Raw genomic sequence first — 19,551 nt, forward strand, 5'->3', positions numbered from 1 at the left:
CACCTCGAGTGTTTTTGGGATAAAATGGCAATAAATAGGTGTATAAGATATTCAACAAACTCACGGCTAAATCGGGGGCGGCTCCTCGGATCTTTGTATCTGGCATGGGGATGTTGATTCCACCTACCTGCATGTGGACGAATTTCAGATCAAGATCATATTCACTATACTGTATTTGACACTCCTTATCCCCTTCATCCTCATCCTAATCTGATCACACCCTCAACCCAAAATGGCATCCCGAGCAGCCCTCTCAAAGGTCCTCCGACCCACCTCGTCATCCATCCGAGCCCTCTCTTCGTCCTCTTCAGCCGGGAGCAAGATTGTTTCGCGAAATGCGCTTTTGACTACCCCCTTAGCTAGGGTAGCTCGATCAGAACCCAAATGGTTGGTTGGTGCTGAGCAACGAAGGGCGGCTAGTACTGAGGAGGGAGTTACTCAGATGGTACGCTGCCTCTCTTGCACTTGTTGTCGGATCGGCTGTCTCTGAACAGACTTCCATCTACAATACTTCTTGATTTGTTTCATCACAAACTCGATTATTATGGTCAACCAAAAGATCGATGCTGATATTCTGTATTTACACACCTGCAGACTGTCAGAGAAGCCCTCAACTCGGCCATGGAGGAAGAGATGAACCGAGATGAAACCGTCTTCATCATGGGTGAAGAGGTCGCGCGATACAACGGTGCTTATAAGATCACTAAAGGTTTATTGGATAAATTCGGAGAAGATCGAGTGATTGATGTGAGTCTCAATTTCGTCTCTGATTTATTGAACCATGAAATCAGACCAGATCTCTGGTTTGTAGCTCGAGGATGTGATCAACTTGGTCAAAGGTGAAAATTCTGTATCTGAAATGTTGCTGATCCTCGTTCGAACCATACTATAGACCCCAATCACCGAATCTGGTTTCGCAGGTATGGCAGTCGGTGCTGCTTTATCAGGTCTTCGACCAGTCTGCGAATTTAGTGAGTGTTTTTCTCTCTTGCTTTTCGTACATTTGGGTATTCCCCATAAGACCCCATCGTCTTGACCAGGGATAATAGTCGAAAGAACGATCAACTAACTTCCATGACCTTCTCAGTGACATGGAACTTCGCCATGCAAGCCATCGACCAAATCGTCAACTCGGGAGGTAAGACCTACTACATGTCAGGTGGAAACGTCCCTTGTCCAGTCACTTTCAGAGGTCCCAACGGTGCCGCTGCCGGTGTGGCCGCTCAACATTCTCAAGATTACTCGGCATGGTACGGTTCCGTCCCTGGTTTGAAGGTTATCTCACCTTGGTCGGCAGCGGATTGTAGGGGTTTGTTGAAGGCTGCTATTAGGGATCCTAACCCTGTGAGTGTTGTTTCTGTGTGAACATAGCTCTGCGGAGAGGGTTTATGGGTGGTGGAGCACTATATGTTTTCTTGTGCGGGTGTAACAAATAATTCCATTCGGAATTGCCTATCATCCGACTTGTCAAAATCGATCATATGCATTAGACACACGGTTCGAGAAGCACAGCGCCCTTGGTAGAATCGTAGCTGACAATTTCTTCCCAAAACCATAGGTCTGTTTCCTCGAGAACGAATTGCTCTACGGTGTTTCATTCCCAATTACCAAAGAAGAGCTCTCCGAGGACTTCCTCCTGCCCATTGGTAAAGCCAAGGTCGAGAAGGAAGGATCCGACGTCACCGTTGTGACCCACTCCAAGATGGTCACTCACTCGCTTGAGGCCGCTGAATTGCTCGAGAAGAACGAGGGCATCAAGGTTGAAGTTGTCAACTTGAGATCTATCAGACCATTGGATATTGATACTATTATCAAGTCGGTCAAGAAAACGGGTCACTTGGTCACTGTCGAGGGTGGTTTCCCAGGTGAGCGATGTTCCCTCTTTGCATTCAATACTGCCCAAGAACCACGATAAGATCATTCAGGCATGATCCGATTGTGGTGTCTTGGATTATTGGTCAAGATGGACCAGTGCTAATGCCGTGTACAATCCGCAGCATTCGGTGTTGGTTCTGAAATCATCGCTCAGATTTGTGAATCCCCTGCTTTCGATTACCTCGATGCTCCCCCTGAGAGAGTCACCGGTGCCGATGTCCCTACTCCTGTAAGCTGTCTCGGTCTCTTCATGACAGCTTTTCAAACACTGCTTACTGTTTGTTTGTAATACTCTAGTACTCTGAATCCCTCGAACACATGGCTTTCCCCGATACCGACATCATCGCCAAGGTCCTCAAGCGACACCTCTGTGAGTGGTCTTGACGCTACGAAAGACGATGGCATGCTGATGTATGATCTGATGCGTAGACCGACAATAGATCATCTCTTAGTATGATAAGTCATCTCGGATAGGGCAGAATAGATCTGGTTGCTAGGTTTTGGTTGGGATGGGTTATTGCTTTCTTCTCTTTGCGTTTCCTTGTTCCATATCAGAGTAGCATGAGCATGTGAATATGGATATGCATCATTGGGCTTACAGTATCCGTTTGGGTGGACTGTGTGCATGGTGTATAGTGAAATTTGGATACACTGCTAGTAAAGTAGTATGGGTTGGATGACTTACTGTATTTTCACCGCGTATGAGATGTGCTCATGTGCCGGCAGATTGAATAGCAATAATGTGATTGTGTCATCCTTGATTCATCCTCGAACCTACCCAAACTACCTTTGATCAATTCACCTCTCATCCTCTTCATCTTATCTTTTGATCATCATCGTTGATCATACCCATCAGAGCATATCCATCAGGACTGTTCAACATCATCAGCTCAAGCATCGACATTGACACCTCAGAACATTCGTCCAGGATATACGATCGAAAACAGATCCAAAAGGGATGATATCCCTCACTCCCATCACCCGATTATGGGTCCTCGTGTTCTCCCTAGGCCTGGTATACAGTCTGGCAGTACCTTCGACCGCCCCAGCTCCGACTCATACTCATCACGATCAAGATGCCCAGAGTGGGATGTTCGACTTGACGAGCTTCGATCTAGGCTCTGTACCGCTTATGAATCTTCCCAGAACGGATACCAATAAAGGTTGGTTGGCCAGATGGTTAAGTATGGGTGGGGAAGGAGAGGTGGTGATTCATGTGAGCTTGTCCTGTGTTACCTACTTTCCTCCCATCCACCTCGTACTCCTACAGTACAATCATACATAACTCGCACTTCAAAGTATAACAAGAAATATCAAAGCTAACTTTGCCACCCCCAGCTCCCACCCTTATCCCACCCACTCAACCTAACCCTCCCTCATCGACCCGCTTCGTTCCCCGATCTCAACCACTTATCCCTCCCACTCCCACTCTCAGGATTCCTCATCCCCTTCTCCAAGCTCTCCCTCTCCCTCGACGATAACACCTTCATCCCAGACAACTCCAACTTGGCGTGTCTCCCTCCTCTGGGATTACCCCGCCTACCACCCCACCCGCCAGCTGGAGAGAGCTATCAGATCGTCCTGGTCGAAAGGGGTGGGTGTGACTTTGCGACGAAGGTTCGCGCGGCTCAGGATAGGGGTGCGCATGCGGTGGTTGTTGGGGATAGTGTGGCTCATTTGGGGGAGAGCGATGAGGAGGGGAGGAAGAGGGAGAGTTTGATTACTATGTTTAGTCCTGGTGAGTGGGGCCCTTCCTTCATCGATCATCTAAATCGCCGCTCGGCAGGCTTTAATTCTGGATATGTGATAAATCACGAACGTCGGATTACATTCATGATTTTCGATTCTGATTTTGATTCTGAAAAAAAACCCTTGACGAGTCACAGGCAACGTTGAATGTGTCAGTACTGATAACTGGTCTGACCGGTATTGCAGAAGATACAGACTCGATCTTCATCCCCTCCGTATTCGTCTCCCGAGCCTCGTACTTGGCTCTGAGGGATCTACTGGCAAATGGTACGTCGTCTGGTAAACAGGAGAGAGAGGGTTTATGGATAGATCTGTCTCAAGGGTCTGATGAGTCTGGGTGGGTGATTCCCTTTTGAGTTCAGCTCCAAAGATCATATCCATACATCGTTGAAATCGAATTCACAAGCTGACTTGATATGTTATGGCATTGTAGAGCACTCACGAGTCTGCTGTCTTTCGCATTGCTCATGCCCAGTTTGTTCCTTTTGGCGACTGTTGCCATCCATCGGATCAGAGTTGCTAGGTTAGTGATAGTCTCTCTCTTTCTCGCTCTACGTCATGTCACTTGTCACTTCTCTTTTAGCATGACCAGCTGTACTCGATACCGCCAGTAGTGTATTGTCCCCCTCGGAAATAAGAGAATCTTCATCAATGCTAACACCTCTTACCCGCTGATACAGACAACGCGAAAAAGATCGCGCGCCACCTATGATCGTCCTCTCCCTCCCCGAGCGAATCTGGACGCCCGACATCGTATGGGAGAAAGACGACTCGTCGTCTGATCGATCCGTCCATTCACAACAATCTCAATCCCGATCAAGATCACATTCACCAAGTCATTCAATACTCATCAACAAGAAACCCACCGCCGTAGATACAGAAGTGACCGATGAATCGCAAATCGCATCTTCATCTTCGGCCATCCCACATTCACCGGCATTAGAACACCCCCCTCCACCCATCTCGCCTTCGGAAGTTCGTACCCCACCGCCGGTGTCAGTATCGATCGAACTTCCCTCGTCACCCCTCGAGGGGGCCTCAGCGTCCGCATCGAAGCATAAGAATAAGAGACGACACCGACATCATGTGAAGAGACAGTATTTCTCGAAAGATGAATGTGCGATCTGCATGGACAATTTCGAAAAGGGCGATGTAGTTAGGATATTACCTTGTGGTCATGTTTTTCATAAGGAGGAGTGCGACGAGTGGTTGATGAAGTGGAGAAAACTTGTGAGTTTGAGTGACGAGTACCGTACATACATCAGACTGAAAGCTGATAGATACATTGGTACTTTGTTCAGTGCCCAACTTGCCGAGCAGATGTGACCCTCCCTCCAGGCGGCGCAGTAAAAGGATCGACCCTCACTCCTGTTACAAATCCACCGGACCATCTTCCCGGAGCGGAGATACCCAGACAAAGGGAGAGTTCATGGGTTGGTTTGTTCCGATCAGCCAGAGAGAGGTTATACGGGTTATGGGGGAGTAGCAGTGAGGATGGCAGTGATGAGGAGAATGAGAACACACCGCTTATACCTAGGAGTCCTACGGGACATGGGAGGAGGGGATCGACAACGTCCATTTAAAGTATTTCGCAGATTCACTATACTGTCCCAAATCTCACATCTGCTTAACTCAAATTATATTTTGTATATCTTTCACTTGGATTCTTATGTTGTTGATATTCTGTTTGTATCTTTTTTGTTGGTATTTCTTTAGGTTGTATATACGACACTATACGATACGATAATCACCCCTATTGTTCCATCTCTTATGCGTTTTATGACTCCCCTCATGAAATACGATATACGTACTCGTCAAGTACATCGCGAGGTAAACCTTGTGTCTGATTCGGTAGGAATACCAGCATGGTCCGAGTAGTCAGATCCTCTCACTCATGATTTCAGCTGCGCCCTCGGAGAACAGCAAATATCAGATATCTCTTGATTGAATTGGAAATGATATGATATTCATACAGTGATATCACAGAAATACAACAGATGTTCTGACACTCAGACCATTAGATCCTCCTCCTCTACCTCCCACCCCTTGACGGTCCCATCCCCCTATACCCACCTCCCCCAGACTTACTACTCTTCCTGGCCTGATCCTCCTTCATCAGCCTCTCCACCTCACTCATCGTTCTCTTCCCTCCTCCGTTCATCTCATCTCTACTAGAGTCCGTTTTGGGAGTTTTGGAAGATTTGAAGACGTTCATTGGAGCTGGGCGTTTGAGAGGATTGATACTGATGGGTTTGGTGCTGGGTGTGGAGAAAGTGGAGAATCCCGATCCAATCGTTGGTTTCGGCTCTTCTTCCTTCTTTTCGTCTTCACCTCCACCTCCATTTGCGGTATCTCCATTCGTACCTGCTGTAGGTGTTGTACCGAACAGATTCAAGCTTATCTTCTCCCCTTCCTTCTTTTCCAACCCCTTTGATTGTTCGGCGCCATTCGCCTCTTGTTGTAACTTCGCTCGAGAGATTTGTTCTTCTAGCATCTTACGTTCTCGCTCTTCGCCGTCCATTGTGGCTCGGTCTTTCTTCTGCGCTGCGGCCTGGGTGATTGATTACAGTATATCAGCAATGGTCTCTTACCATTCATGTTATAAGAACGATGACTGGCAATGGACATCGATGTTATAACCACCTCCCTTGCTGAACAACAGCACCGCATATACGCAAGATCCCAACACAAAGGTGACCTAATACTTCTCTCCACTCAACTCAAATAACAGAACCCAACACCCTCCCCAGCATCTTCTCATCAGGTCACCCAAAAACCATAAAAACCCACCTGCCTAGCCAACGTTTCCGGCCTATTATCAACCCAAGTAATCCACAATCCCTTCTCATCCTCATCCACATGAACTATCCCCTCCTTCCCCAGCGTCTGGATAAACCCGCTCAACGTAACCCACCGAGTGGAATTCATGTGAATATGATGTTTATCCTGGATGTACTCGTTGTACACTGCGTTGGCCCTTACTCGATTCGTCTGGTGTCGGGTTCGGAGGAGGAGTAGGAATTCGGATTGGAATTGTTGGGAATAGTCGTTGATTGCTGCGCCTGCTTTGGGGCCTAGGAGGAGGATCTTGCGCATGTGGGGTTCGGAGCGGCAGTGCGCCTGGGTGAGTGAAGTATGTTAGCTGTCTTGATCTTGGTGCTTGACTTGCATGTGAGACGTAGATGGGTCAAATATGTGGGAGGGCAGAGGGGCACGGAAACAGATGTAGGTAGGAGAATCAGGACCCACCTGGAACCCATTCTCATCTCGACATTGCTTTTCACATACTTGGCAGTACCAACGTAGTCTGCCCAGACCTGTAGAAATGACACACAAAACCATGTCATGAGTCAGTATTTGGCTCTTTGAGATCAATGAGAAGGTTGAGAACACCCAACCCACCCTTCGCCTTGATGGCGTTTCCTATAGCTTTTGCTGAGCCCGCTTCTGCTTTACCCATTGTTGTATCTGGGTTCTTGGTCGTACTTTGATCACTGATGGCAGAGTGAGGTAGATGAGAGAGGTAGAATCAAAGTGAACGAGTGAGATGCTTTGATATTTATAGGTTTATGGGTGGCAACGAAGAAACGACGGAATCAATTTTAGCACCAAGCAGTCAGAATGCAGAATGCCGACGGAACTGGTCACCGAGAGAGACACGAACAACAGTACTGTACTGCAGTGTTGAAATGCATATATAGGATATCCCATCTCTCTTCGCTGTTCTATGTTCTACTCATACAGCAACTCTAGCATTACGAACACGATGTCAGGTCTATCAGACGATACGCTGAGGAAGGTGAGCAAACAGGATTTCCTCAGCTGTCATCGTGGGAATAGTATAAATGAGCTAACTTTTGCTTTTCAGATCCTCACCCAGATTCAACAACAGGTAAGTCAAGTCGACCAGTCCTATCTTTTCAGACGATCATCGATACGTCCTATCTTCTCAGCAATCTCGACGACAGCTCAGGACATAGTGAATTATCATCAGAGCGCGCATTGAGCTGATACTCCACACGCAAATAGGCAATCCAATCGCAGAAACAGCTCTCCCTCGTCCGAGCTCAGATCCAATCAAAGGAAAAGGAGAAGAAGATTCTCTCGTTGACTGTCAGAGAGCTGGATAATGTACCTAGGGATGGGAGTGGGGCGATGTACAAGGGTGTGGGGAAGATGTGAGTGTTCGCGATATTCCTTAGTAAGGCAGAAGATCGGGAAGGAGAGCTGGAGGTATTGCAATGGAAACAGATATGGTGGATCCGAGGATGGGACGGTGTGAGGAAGGCGAATGATTAGACCAAATGGCACACCCGGGTTTAGTGGTCGCTCCACAGTAGCACGTGCTGATTGCTAACATGCTTTGGTACAGGTTCATAGAGCAGGATCGTAAAGACGTAGACTCGGAGCATTCGGCGCAGGAGAAGCAGATAACTGAAGAGCTAAGCACGCTGACCAAGAAGGTGAGTTGGGTTGGTCCTATCGCGTCAGATCAACGGGAATGAATCAACCAGTACTCTCGAAACCTTGTCTTTACAGAATTGTCATACAGCAGATATGAAAACAGATAGACAGACGCTAATTCGCTTCACTTGCGGGAACAGTCGAAATACCTCGAGAAGCAATTCGACGAGGCCAACTCGCAGTTGAAAGATATCGTGAGTTTCGATTTCTGCTCTTGATCTCTTATCGTTGTCCTGTCGCAAAAGATCATTGTTCTTCGCTTTGGTGCTTCTCAAATTCGGCTATGCTATTTATATTTACCTGCACCAGGGTCAGCCTGCTGCTGCCAAAGCATATTGTATGTGTCCAGGCTTACGCTGATCATCTCTCTGTAATATACAGTTCCACAGCCAACAGCGTCAGGCTGCTTAAGGTGTTCACTCGTCCTGCTAGGGATGATGTGGAGAGGGAAGGAGTCCAGTATATACCCATAATGATTTATGCACATCTGTCAATTATCGTGAATCAAGCTGGCAGAAGATAGTAACAAATCAAATGCTTATGATCTGATCGCTCTGCGCGTATAACCTGCCATCGGTGGACAGACGATGTGAAAGCTAACTTGAGCCGTGCTTCTGAGTATGGACTGGTCCATTGAGTAAGGATAATCAAGCGAATCCGAGAAATAGAACCAGAAAAATGCACAGGATTCATGCTTTTTTGATCATTCCATTCCACTCTTACTCTTCTACCTGATATATACATTCCACCCCTCATCCTTCTACCTCGATCTCCATCCACGTGTAAGCTACAGGAGAGATACTTCATCAGCTAGAGTTTGTACAACGGAACAAAGTCTCTGCCCCTTGGGCGTCATAAGTGGTACATTGAAACTCACGAGTTTTCCTGTTCATCTACCCCGGAATCCTTTCGACCGAACGACCTATCCGATTCTCATGACTACACGTAACACAAGTCAGCGTCCCACCATATACCTTATCTGTGTTGGAAAATTACTCACTAGCATTGATCAAATCTCCCTTCTCAGCTTTCAAAGCCTCCTTGGCCTTCTCCTCTGTACATCCAGTCTGAGCTACAACGAGGTTCACATCTTCCTCGGAGATCTTGACGTCGGCGTCGCCATCGGCAGGAGCGGGGGCGTCGGTGGTGGCTGGTTGAGAGGCGGGTTTATCGGAGTCTTCGAGAGCTGGGGCTCTGTGGGTTGGGTTGGGGTTATACCAAGTACGATGGGGTGTATATCAGATGAGTTGTATTGTGAGATACGGGGAAGTGGGTGATGATCATTATGAAATGAATGGTACGTAGATCGTTTGATAGTTTTGATAGATATAGAAGTGATAGTTAGACAAAGAAATAGTCAGTATAAATCCTTATTATATGAATTGTATTCCCCCATCCAGCCCCTAGCTTTCATAGTATACTACGCCCCCATCCCACCCCTAGCTGCCACTATGGATAGAATGCACTCACTCATCACCACCCATCAAATCTTCCAAACTCTTAGGCACCCCCTCCTTGAACCCACCCTGCGCATGCGCCTTCTGAGCAGCCTGACTGGAAGCCGCAAGCTGAGCCTGAGCTTGCAATTGAGCAGCTGATGAGGGATCCTCCAATTTAGCCTCTCCAAATACGATATAACAATCTGATCCGGGGGCCTTGTATACCTCTGGTTGAGCTACGACCATGAGCACACCCTTGGGTCTTCTGAGAGTAACTCGTTGGATTCCTTGTACCCTCTTCAAACCGAGACCTTCGAGGGCTTTTCGGGCCTTTCGCTCGGGTCGGGATTGGATGTCGATTTGGGTTGATTCTGTGTCGTCGATGGTGAGGTTTTCGATTGACATGGTGTTGGTGTTTTGTTTGGGTTGGTAGTATAGGTTAGAGGGGTAGAAGGTTAAGGAAGATGATATGAGGTGAGGTGAGGTTGAAAGGGTCAATCAAGCTGGTTAGTACAGCGGGGCACAGTGAGCAGTGATAATGGCGTGAGTGAGTGGGAATGTGGCAGTTTTGCCCCAATATATGAAATGACGTGGATATGTTACCCGGTTACACCTTATCACCTGCTTTTTATTCCGTCGGTATATATCATAGAAGTAACGGGGATAATTCCTTCGGGGGGCGGTCAAGAGACGCGAGTTACATAAGCGGAGAAACCGAGCATGTAGTCATCAATCTCGGCCTTGAATTGCCAAGTACTACGTAGTGGGTTAGGTTAGTGATTCACTCGGTGTGCGAAAGTGAAAGTACGGTTTATCGGAACAAGTCTAATTACGAGTGAGATCGTATCATCATCTCGCGTAAGTGGAGTGGAGTGGATGCATTGCTAGCATATTATGTATGGCCGAGACAATTACCAACACACTCACACTCACCGTTCAGACCGAAGGGGACTTATCATACATCCATCTTGATTCTTTACTCTTTATATACATACTAGGTAGTATCACAGAACGACGTAGATCGTAGATCATCCATCTATCCATCTATACATCTATACATAGAAAAGATTCATCCTCCTCACCTATATTCAATTATAATTAATCTAACCAGCTCCATCATCCTACCGTGTATCTCTTATCTATAGTTCCATCGAGTATCACACCACACCATGTCATCCTTCTTCACCAGATCAAACAAATCAGCCTCATCTTCTTCTTCCTCACTCGCCAAACAGCCCAAAGCCAACGCTACCTCTGATATCTTCACTGAACCAAGTCAGGAGAGCAGCGTTAAAAAGAAATGGGATTACAATGAGACGCAACTCAAGCAGGTAAATCCTCGTCTCCTTTACTCCACCTCACTCTGAGAATGTGGTGCTGATGATCACCTGTCATCTAGATCGAAGAGCTGAAAGCTGTAAGTGTCCCTCTCTCATCGCATGTTCAACAGAATATATCATCTCATCAGAGATATATACGAAGAACCGTCCATGCCCGCCTTATCATTGCTAATCACTCTATCACTATACTTCCCAGTTCACATCAACCCTCATCCTCCCATCGACAGACCCATACCACCCCTGGGAACTCCGATTCCTCAATGATCCGGGTACTCATCCCAGGTACATGCGAGCGGCCAAGTGGAAGATGGACGACGCCAAGAAGAGGATCCAGGGTACCATCGAGTGGAGGAGGGAGTACAAGCCTGAGTTGATTAGTCCTGATGATGTGGGTGTTGAGGCTGAGACGGGGAAGATGTGAGTGGGGTTTCTCTTGAGGTGGTAGTAGATGGAGAGAAGCTGGCAGTGGATCTGGCCAGAATTGATTGGAAGTCACGAAAAGATACATATCGGCGTACATTCTCTCAGTTCTGGGTTGAAGATCAACCCCAGTGGGAACAGACGTAATAGCACGATTTGAGTGGATCATAGCATGTGCTAACACCATTGCTTTGATCAACCACAGCATCCTCACCGGATTTGACGTTGACGCTCGACCCATACTCTACATGAGACCTGGACGAGAGAACACCGAACGAAGTCCGAGACAGATCCGACATCTGATTTATCACCTGTAAGCGTGTTTTCCTCTCGGCCTGATCTTATAACAGGGACTAGGCTGATTCATGGCATCCGGAAATATAGTGAACGAGCACTCGACTTCATGCCTCCTGGACAGGAACAAGTCGCTATCATCGTTGATGTGAGTTGTCATTGCCTATCACTTGTTCTGCCTATCCTGGTCTCACTTCTGCACCGACTGCCATATCGTGTACCGTCATACACCTACCAGCCATGCAGGTTAGAGGGGTTCAGCTGATGCTAAATCGTGTATGCAGTACAAGTCAGCTACCTCGCAGTCCAACCCTTCCATCGCTGTCGCAAGACAAGTGCTCAATATCCTGCAAAACCATTATGTCGAGAGGTTGGGTAGAGGTCTGGTAGTGAACATGCCGTGAGTTTTTCTATAAAAAGTCTCTCTATCTCACTCTCTATGACACTCTACTTGTCATCTCCACGACTCTCAGATCAGGACGACGATCGTGGTGACTTTTGCTGACTTCACTCGGTAATACATGTAGCTGGTGGATTAACGCTTTCTTCACCGGTATCACACCGTTCTTGGATCCAATTACCAGAGACAAGGTGAGCTCAATACGATTCCATCAGGACTTGATTTGAATACTTCATTTACTGATCCACGTCCCTCTCATGATGTAGATCCGATTCAACCCCAAACTCACCGAGCTCGTCCCAGCCGCTCAATTGGACTCAGAATTCGGCGGCGACTACGTATTTGAATTCAACCATAAACCGTATTGGAAAACTATAACCGAGTGAGTGGGATATCCATCTCAACCTGTGTCCTTCATACCCCTGACTAACCTTGATTCCGTGCTACTTTGCAGATTCTGCCACATCGCTCCGGACGGTTCGAGGATAAACGAACAAGGCGAGAAGATCTACCCACCTTCAGGGAACGGTATCAAAGCTGCCATGGAGGGATTACATCCAGTCCAGGGAGCAGTGGCCACGGGTCAGGTGGAGAAGGTAGATAATCTGGAGGTGTTGAAGAGCCCTACCCCTCCGACAACCACTACACCGCCAGCTGGTGATGCTGCTCCAGCTCCGAATGGCGCGGCAGAACCAACAGAGAAAGAAGGAAGTGAAAAGACCTTGACGGAGGAGAATGAACCTTCCTCGAATGGGCTGGAAGATGGAGTAAAAAGGATGACCCTCAATAGAGCGCTAACGACTGTTCCTGGTGCGCCGGAGGGGGACGCGGTATTTGATCATCCGCCTACTGAGAGTGAATTAAGAGAGGCGAGACAGAGCTTGGAGGGAAGGTAGGCATCGGAAGAGAATGGAGGATATGATCGACGAGGAAAGAGACTGTGATTCAAAGGGGAGTGATAAAGAGATCCATATGTATCTTAGAAATATTTCGAGGTTGGTTGATGGTTGATGTTCGATGGTTGAAGTTTGGTTTATTCTCGTGGTTATCGTGATTTACTTTCTGGTGAATGCAGGTATAGTATTTCGTAGCAAGTATATAACTTGGTGTATCAAGATCATTATATAGATATGCAGGGTAGTATGAATCGGTTCTCGTGTATCGTGCAATGCATCTAGGATCAATTTAATCAACTGTACTGTATCTCGATGTCTACCACGACTACAACCAAAACTACTATAACCTATTTCGAAACACATCAATCAAGTCCAAAGACATGTTCAGCAACTGTGATATTGCTGGATTGCCGTGCACTGCGACTTGGCCATCTATCACTATCACCAAAATAAACACCAGTATCAGTATCAGTAACAGTGGCAGTAATCTTGGTTTGATTCCAGTGTTTATCTTAGTACATAGTACAGTATACAGCAAAGTAAGTTAGTTGAGATAAACCCTCCGTCCCCTGAGTATACAGTGCAATGTGGGTCTGAACATGAGGGAGGGATCGAAAGGTGAATATTCTGCCGAGATGATACCCAAGTTGCTTCTACGGGGGAGCTTGGATATCCTCATTGCAGACGAATACATCGTTACATTATTGTATATCTATGTTGCTTGAATGGTGACAGGCGATATTGTACAGTACACGGTAAATGGGGACCATGTATCCGGTAATGATGATCTCTGCTGCTGCATTCACCCAGACACGAAGCTTTGTCCCTCCCCAGGTGATTGTTGATACGTCCATGCACATTGCGCTGTTTATGATGATGAAGGTTTCTCATCATCCCTAGATACGAAGCCCAATCAGCATCCTCCCGGCACACCAACACCACAAAGCTTGATAATCTAGCGGAACCACCACTCACTTGGCGTTCAGCAACGACAGATACAATGTCCAAGCTATACCGCAGGTCGATTGGAAGGGCACACGATATTGGATAGGCATCAATTTGAAGTTTATCGTTTGGATGAGGGGCCATACTTTCCAGTTTGCTATCAATGCGGCTGCATGCAATTGTCCAATCAGCAGTTTTCTCGATTATATGTATTGGTCAATATCGAGCAGATATATGTGTACTTACGGGCGTACATCTGGTAAATAACATTGGAAGGTCAGTAACAGCACACCGAACAACGGAGCACGTTCCACAACACTCACGTCGGAGAATTTCTCTTTGATCCCTTCTAGACTTCTGCCTTCCATGAATCCCATTGAGGATATGAAGAGGGTTAGCTGTGTTGAGATAGATGGGTGAATCAGTATGATCAGCGATAGAATGATATTCCCATGAGTGATATAAGGACACTCACACCAAATGGTGCCCTACAGTCCGTGACATATCGTCAGCTAAACCTCATCTCTGAAGATTCGACGTATCCCAGACAAGAAACTTCTTCCCCAATCTCTTAGTGGACTGGAACTCCCTGCACCTCCTCACATCTCAGATGGTATCTCATGAGCACAACTACACTCACATGATAAGTTGATCCGCAGCTACACGCTTCGCCAACCCCAATCCAGCACCCTTCGACCCTATCCTAACTGGGATGGCCCTCTCCAACAACCTCATCCAATGTCCTATCAGAGGTCCCATCGCCATACCGTATATTGCGAAGCGGAGGGTACGTTCGGGGTCATACGAGGGTGTTGGGGATGTGGGCGTGGGGGTGTGTAGCTAGTTCGGATACAATGAATTAGCACTGGAAGGGGAGAGCAGTGGGCGAGATAGATTGTATTCATCGCGTTGAAGGGTGGACTGTTTTCACTCACTAGTATGGTAGATGTTTGTGCCTGGGATAGGAACGTGATCAGCACAATATCCCCCTTTCCTCTTGCATTCCTTGACAGTTGATCAGACAGTACAAAGGGATGTAGAATATCTGTGAGATCCCTTGTGTCTGACATGAGAATAAACGACCACTCACCAAAGCATCTGCGATGGTATTCAACACCCCATTGGTCACTATCAGAGTAGGTATAGGTCTCCGATCGAAATTCGAGTTGTAATACCTTGCGAAATTCAGTAGGAACCGAGGTGCCATCTTTATCTATCTATCCTATCTCGAGCTATCTATCTAAAGCAGATATTGTCGGTTGTCTTGCGGATTTGGCGGTTCAGTGGTGCTTGAGATGTAGCTGCGTGTACTGCACAGTCGACCTCGTATGAATGTATAAATATATAATGTATGTACGTATGTATGTATGATTGTTATCGTTATCGTGATCGCACCCAGGAGGAAGAAACGAGTGAAAAGTAAAATAATGAGGTGCACGTCATACTTATATAGTAGTGTGGGGATCTGTTGCGGGGTCAGTCAATCTGAACACAGATCACGTGACATATAGCGGATATCGTATATCTCGGCAAAACCATCTACCAAATTAACCGGCACGATATATATCACTACTGTATAGATTCACCTCGATGATAAGGCGTGTTAGCAATCATCATCATACATATACATATATAAATCAGTGATCGTCCTTACAAGTACTCGATCACCCCTCTTTTCTCATCTTCTTACTCCTTCTATCAGAAAGAGCACCGCTAAGAGGGATCAAGTATCACACCATGACAACACCCCTCCTCCCCTCCTCACTCCCCCTCATCCCTCTTCCTTCCCCTCAGGTCCTCTATCCACATATGGGACTGACTATCCCCCTATCCACCACTCAGCTTACCCTCGTACTCAACGCTGTCCAGTCAAACCTTAATGGGAAAGGTGGGAATGGCGAGAGGGGGATGGTGGGGGTCGTGCCGGTTGCAGAGGGCGATAGGAGAGTGGGACGATGGGCGTGTGGTGAGTTAACCATCGATGGCTAAAATCTTTTGTAAAGACTTAGGAATGATTGAAGGAACTCATGCTGAAGCTGGCTTGATACCTCCTATCCTGAGCATAGCCGCCCGAATCAAGAACGTCCACAAGAGCACAAGTGACGACGATGTATATTTTCTCGATGTACAAGGGTTGGTGAGTGATCGTCAATCTACCGTTACACCTTTTCACTCAATGCGGACTTCCTGAAGAAATCAGAATGGAAGCTGACCCCTCGCTAGGCCCGAATCCGCCTGCCCCGCTCTCTGCCTCCGATCCTCTCCATCCTCCCATCAATACCCGTCCCTACCTCCCCCTTTTCCCTCCCAATCCCCTCACTCACCCAACCCGCAACAGACCTCATACCAATCGCCTCGAAGTTACTACCCGAAGAATTACATTCCCATATGAACAATCTACCTCCATCATTACTGGCCGATATCCTCGTCACTGTCCTCGGAGTGGAGTGGGATCTCAGAGTCGAATTACTTGGTATACCAGATCCCGAAGCCAGATCTCAGAGAGTACAAGGCATTCTTATCGACCTCTTGAACTCAAAAGGTATCACCCCTTCAAACAAAAACATAAGTGGAAAACCAACGTCGAAGGCGTTAATTCTCAAACCCAAACAACCTCTTTCCGTCGCTGGCAAACCACCCTCAACCGCTGGTCAAGCACAATCCTCCGTACCCGAAGATCTGAGATCATTGTTCAACCAGTTCCAAACTCGGTTACCTGAACTTTCGATCAATGCCAAAGAAACGATTCAGAGAGAGTTGACCCGTTTGAGCAAGATACCACCCCAATCGGCCGATTATGGCGTATCGAGAACGTATGTTGAATGGTTACTAGCTTTACCATTTAAGAGGGTCAGCGAGAATTACGAGATTGATCTGAAGAGTGCGAGAAAGAGGCTGGATGGGGATCATGAGGGATTGGAGGGGGTTAAGAAGAGGGTGGTGGAATATTTGGCTGTTTATAGGTGGGTAGACCTCCTCACATATATCCCTTCTTATTGTTATCTCGGCGGACTTTGTGCACATGTAAATAAACAGATGAAGGTAGAAACATGACTGACGCATTCATCTCGTTGTTTGGTAGACTGAAGAAACAGCTTTTTGACGAAGCGCAAGACAAGAAGAAATTGCCCAATTCTGCTCAGCATAACCCGTCTACCGATAAGATTGACCAAGAAGACGGGAGGAATCTTTTAGCTCTTATACCTGCCACTGAAAAGCAGAGTGTACAATCGATCCCAACAGACCAAGTCCCAACTGATTCACAGGGTATAGTCGGCGATGATGAGCCTCCTTCCGATGTTTATAGGGATAAGGGACCGATCTTGCTGCTTGTTGGTCCACCTGGTGTTGGTAAGACGTAAGTGTGCACTTCACACGATCAATTTTTTGCGTGCCACTAGTTGTTTATGGTATCGTCAAAGCATTATTAAGGTGATATTTTCTTCAACTGACATCTCTTTCCATCACTACAGATCAATTGCCAAATCTCTCGCTACATCCCTCGGAAGAAAGTTCCATCGTATCTCCCTCGGAGGAGTGAGGGATGAAGCTGAGATTCGGGGACATAGACGAACGTAAGCTTCAGCTTCGAATTGCATACCGAGAGAGATAAGCAGGACAGCTGAACCTCAAAATCATAGATACGTGAGCGCGTTGCCTGGCTTGCTGGTCCACGCAATGCGTAAAGTAGGGGTATCGAATCCTCTCGTACTGCTCGATGAGCTTGATAAAGGTGAGCTGGCATTATGTGCATCGAATCATGTGGAAATCAGCTGAGGACATGATGTAGTTGGCCACGGGGGATTCCACGGTGATCCGTCGGCGGCACTCTTGGAAGCGCTTGATCCAGCTCAGAATTGGAATTTCCACGATCAGTGAGTGCGATTCATGCTCATACTTTCAGCTGCTCCATACTGGACTTTGATAAATATCACAGCTGACAATGCGAACCTCCAAAAGCTATCTCGGAGATGTCCCCATCGACCTATCTCAAGTTCTGTTCATAGCTACCGCCAACACCCTCGAATCGATCTCATGGCCTTTATTAGACAGATGCGAAGTCATCGAGTGCTCGGGTTATATCACCCCCGAGAAGTTGGCAATCGCTCAGAAATTCTTGTTGCCAAAGCAGATCAAAGAATGCGGAATGGATAGTGCGTTGATCAAAGTGGATGAAGGGGTTTTAGAGAAAGTCGTCACGGAATATACAAGAGAGGTAAGCTATATGTACCTCATCGCCACCACGAGGGCATCCACAGCTGACGATCGGTGAGATTTGCAGTCCGGAGTAAGAGAACTGGAAAGGAAAATTGGGCAATTATGTAGGAACAAGGCTGTTGAGTATTCCATTTGGCGCGAGCCAGATTCAAATGGCGAGAAGCCAAAGTACGATCCGAAGATTGATTTGGAGGATGTAGAGAGGATTTTGGGTGTGTCGCATTACGGGAGGGAGAGGCCTGAGAGTAATGTTCGACCAGGTGTGGTAAAGTGAGCTTTCAGTCTATCAACTTTGTCTACTCAATGGAGGGCACTTCATGTTCGTGATGGGCTCGTATTGATTCATTGACTTACTTGTAGTGGTCTTTCGTATAACGGCTCGGGAAACGGTAGTCTTCTTGTTATCGAGACGCTTCTCGTACCTGGTGGATCGGGTAGATTGGTAGTTACTGGTAGACTTGGTGAAGTGTTTAGAGAAAGTATTGAATTGTGTCTTACTTGGGTGAGCCGAATCTCAGTGCCGTGCGTGATCCGTTGCTGACTGCACGGGAATAGGTGAAATCGCGTTCTTTGAGTCTGGGTATTGTCCAATCGGTCGAGGAAGATCCGTTGAAAGGGTTCGATATTCATGTGAGTTACACTCATACTTCGACATATTGTAATGTTACTTCATTACAGTCGATTAGGGTTAAAGAGGACCGGAAGATCGCTAATGACTTTTCGACAGTATCATATACCCGAAGGAGCTGTACACAAAGATGGCCCAAGTGCAGGTATAGCCACTGTGCTAGCGTTTGTCAGCTTATTAACCGGCAAGGCTGTCAGTAGTGAGATTGCTATTACTGGTGAGATGTCGTTGAGGGGATCATGGTGAGTCAATGCAGCTGGACCATCGTAATTCGTTTGCTGAGGTAAGCTGATACCACCTTTTGTGAGGATAGTCTGAGAATTGGTGGTGTCAAGGAAAAGGTTATAGGAGCTCACAGAGTGGGAGTGAAAAAGTGAGTCGCAGTGTCTGGCTACTCAAATCGTTTGATATGTAGTATGAACGCAGGAACCATTATCATCTTTCGAGATGCTCAAGATGCTCATAGCTAATCTTGCATTGAGCGTAGGATCATCCTCCCTCGATCTAATCGACCAGACGTCTCTGCAGATGTCCCCTCTCAGGTGAAAGAGGACATCACATTCGTATATGTAGATAAGATCGAGCAAGCCATCGAGGAAGTTTGGGGTAAAGATATCTGGGTTGGCGGAGGTGAGAAGGAGCTGGGGTTGAAGGTCGATGCGAGGTTGTAGATTGTTGCGTACTGCTCTCTGTATACATACGTTTTCATTCTTTTTGTACAGTACAAAATTTGGTTGATATATTACTTGACGTTGTATATAACCACCCGACACCCATTACTCTGACTGCTCAGATAGTATGCATACTGTTATTCGACGAGATATCTTACGAGAGGTGTCCGATTGATTCGCATTGATTCGATTCAATCAAGATCAACCCGGTC

At 46.9% G+C, this 19,551-nt stretch overlaps 8 protein-coding genes across 8 annotated transcripts; 5 read left to right on the plus strand and 3 right to left on the minus strand.

The window, feature by feature from the left end:
* Window positions 1-232: 232 nt before the first annotated feature.
* On the plus strand, window positions 233-2,259 carry I302_109152 (uncharacterized protein; the record flags this gene model as incomplete). Its single annotated transcript, XM_019194881.2, has 7 exons — window positions 233-445; window positions 595-747; window positions 893-971; window positions 1,088-1,344; window positions 1,559-1,865; window positions 1,998-2,104; window positions 2,173-2,259. The coding sequence occupies 7 exons, from the start codon at window positions 233-235 to the stop codon at window positions 2,257-2,259; spliced, it is 1,203 nt and encodes a 400-aa protein (XP_019043717.2).
* Window positions 2,260-2,833: 574 nt separating this feature from the next.
* Window positions 2,834-5,207, plus strand: I302_109153 (uncharacterized protein; the record flags this gene model as incomplete). Its single annotated transcript, XM_019194882.1, has 6 exons — window positions 2,834-3,091; window positions 3,214-3,613; window positions 3,811-3,961; window positions 4,058-4,147; window positions 4,305-4,854; window positions 4,926-5,207. 6 exons carry the CDS (start codon window positions 2,834-2,836, stop codon window positions 5,205-5,207), a joined length of 1,731 nt encoding a protein of 576 aa, XP_019043718.1.
* A 449-nt stretch (window positions 5,208-5,656) lies between these two features.
* I302_109154 (uncharacterized protein) lies at window positions 5,657-7,084 on the minus strand (the record flags this gene model as incomplete). The annotated part of the gene is made up of 4 exons (XM_019194883.1): window positions 5,657-6,175; window positions 6,415-6,744; window positions 6,874-6,941; window positions 7,027-7,084. The coding sequence occupies 4 exons, from the start codon at window positions 7,082-7,084 to the stop codon at window positions 5,657-5,659; spliced, it is 975 nt and encodes a 324-aa protein (XP_019043719.1).
* Window positions 7,085-7,390: 306 nt separating this feature from the next.
* Window positions 7,391-8,499, plus strand: I302_109155 (uncharacterized protein; the record flags this gene model as incomplete). The annotated part of the gene is made up of 6 exons (XM_019194884.1): window positions 7,391-7,423; window positions 7,493-7,516; window positions 7,654-7,802; window positions 7,997-8,087; window positions 8,229-8,282; window positions 8,470-8,499. 6 exons carry the CDS (start codon window positions 7,391-7,393, stop codon window positions 8,497-8,499), a joined length of 381 nt encoding a protein of 126 aa, XP_019043720.1.
* A 581-nt stretch (window positions 8,500-9,080) lies between these two features.
* I302_109156 (uncharacterized protein) lies at window positions 9,081-9,932 on the minus strand (the record flags this gene model as incomplete). Its single annotated transcript, XM_019194885.1, has 2 exons — window positions 9,081-9,282; window positions 9,559-9,932. 2 exons carry the CDS (start codon window positions 9,930-9,932, stop codon window positions 9,081-9,083), a joined length of 576 nt encoding a protein of 191 aa, XP_019043721.1.
* A 764-nt stretch (window positions 9,933-10,696) lies between these two features.
* On the plus strand, window positions 10,697-12,877 carry I302_109157 (uncharacterized protein; the record flags this gene model as incomplete). Its single annotated transcript, XM_019194886.1, has 9 exons — window positions 10,697-10,858; window positions 10,927-10,944; window positions 11,064-11,284; window positions 11,493-11,600; window positions 11,672-11,729; window positions 11,866-11,981; window positions 12,109-12,172; window positions 12,248-12,363; window positions 12,436-12,877. The coding sequence occupies 9 exons, from the start codon at window positions 10,697-10,699 to the stop codon at window positions 12,875-12,877; spliced, it is 1,305 nt and encodes a 434-aa protein (XP_019043722.1).
* Window positions 12,878-13,848: 971 nt separating this feature from the next.
* Window positions 13,849-15,029, minus strand: I302_109158 (uncharacterized protein; the record flags this gene model as incomplete). The annotated part of the gene is made up of 7 exons (XM_019194887.1): window positions 13,849-13,991; window positions 14,069-14,078; window positions 14,146-14,220; window positions 14,298-14,310; window positions 14,463-14,662; window positions 14,758-14,778; window positions 14,913-15,029. 7 exons carry the CDS (start codon window positions 15,027-15,029, stop codon window positions 13,849-13,851), a joined length of 579 nt encoding a protein of 192 aa, XP_019043723.1.
* Window positions 15,030-15,559: 530 nt separating this feature from the next.
* On the plus strand, window positions 15,560-19,339 carry I302_109159 (ATP-dependent protease La; the record flags this gene model as incomplete). Its single annotated transcript, XM_065870808.1, has 14 exons — window positions 15,560-15,788; window positions 15,889-15,959; window positions 16,046-16,785; window positions 16,905-17,180; window positions 17,296-17,397; window positions 17,464-17,555; window positions 17,613-17,697; window positions 17,783-18,038; window positions 18,105-18,310; window positions 18,401-18,542; window positions 18,596-18,670; window positions 18,768-18,910; window positions 18,982-19,041; window positions 19,156-19,339. 14 exons carry the CDS (start codon window positions 15,560-15,562, stop codon window positions 19,337-19,339), a joined length of 2,661 nt encoding a protein of 886 aa, XP_065726880.1.
* Window positions 19,340-19,551: the final 212 nt, after the last annotated feature.

Source organism: Kwoniella bestiolae, chromosome 8, assembly GCF_000512585.2.
Source record: "Kwoniella bestiolae CBS 10118 chromosome 8, complete sequence".
Lineage (NCBI taxonomy): Eukaryota > Fungi > Basidiomycota > Tremellomycetes > Tremellales > Cryptococcaceae > Kwoniella > Kwoniella bestiolae.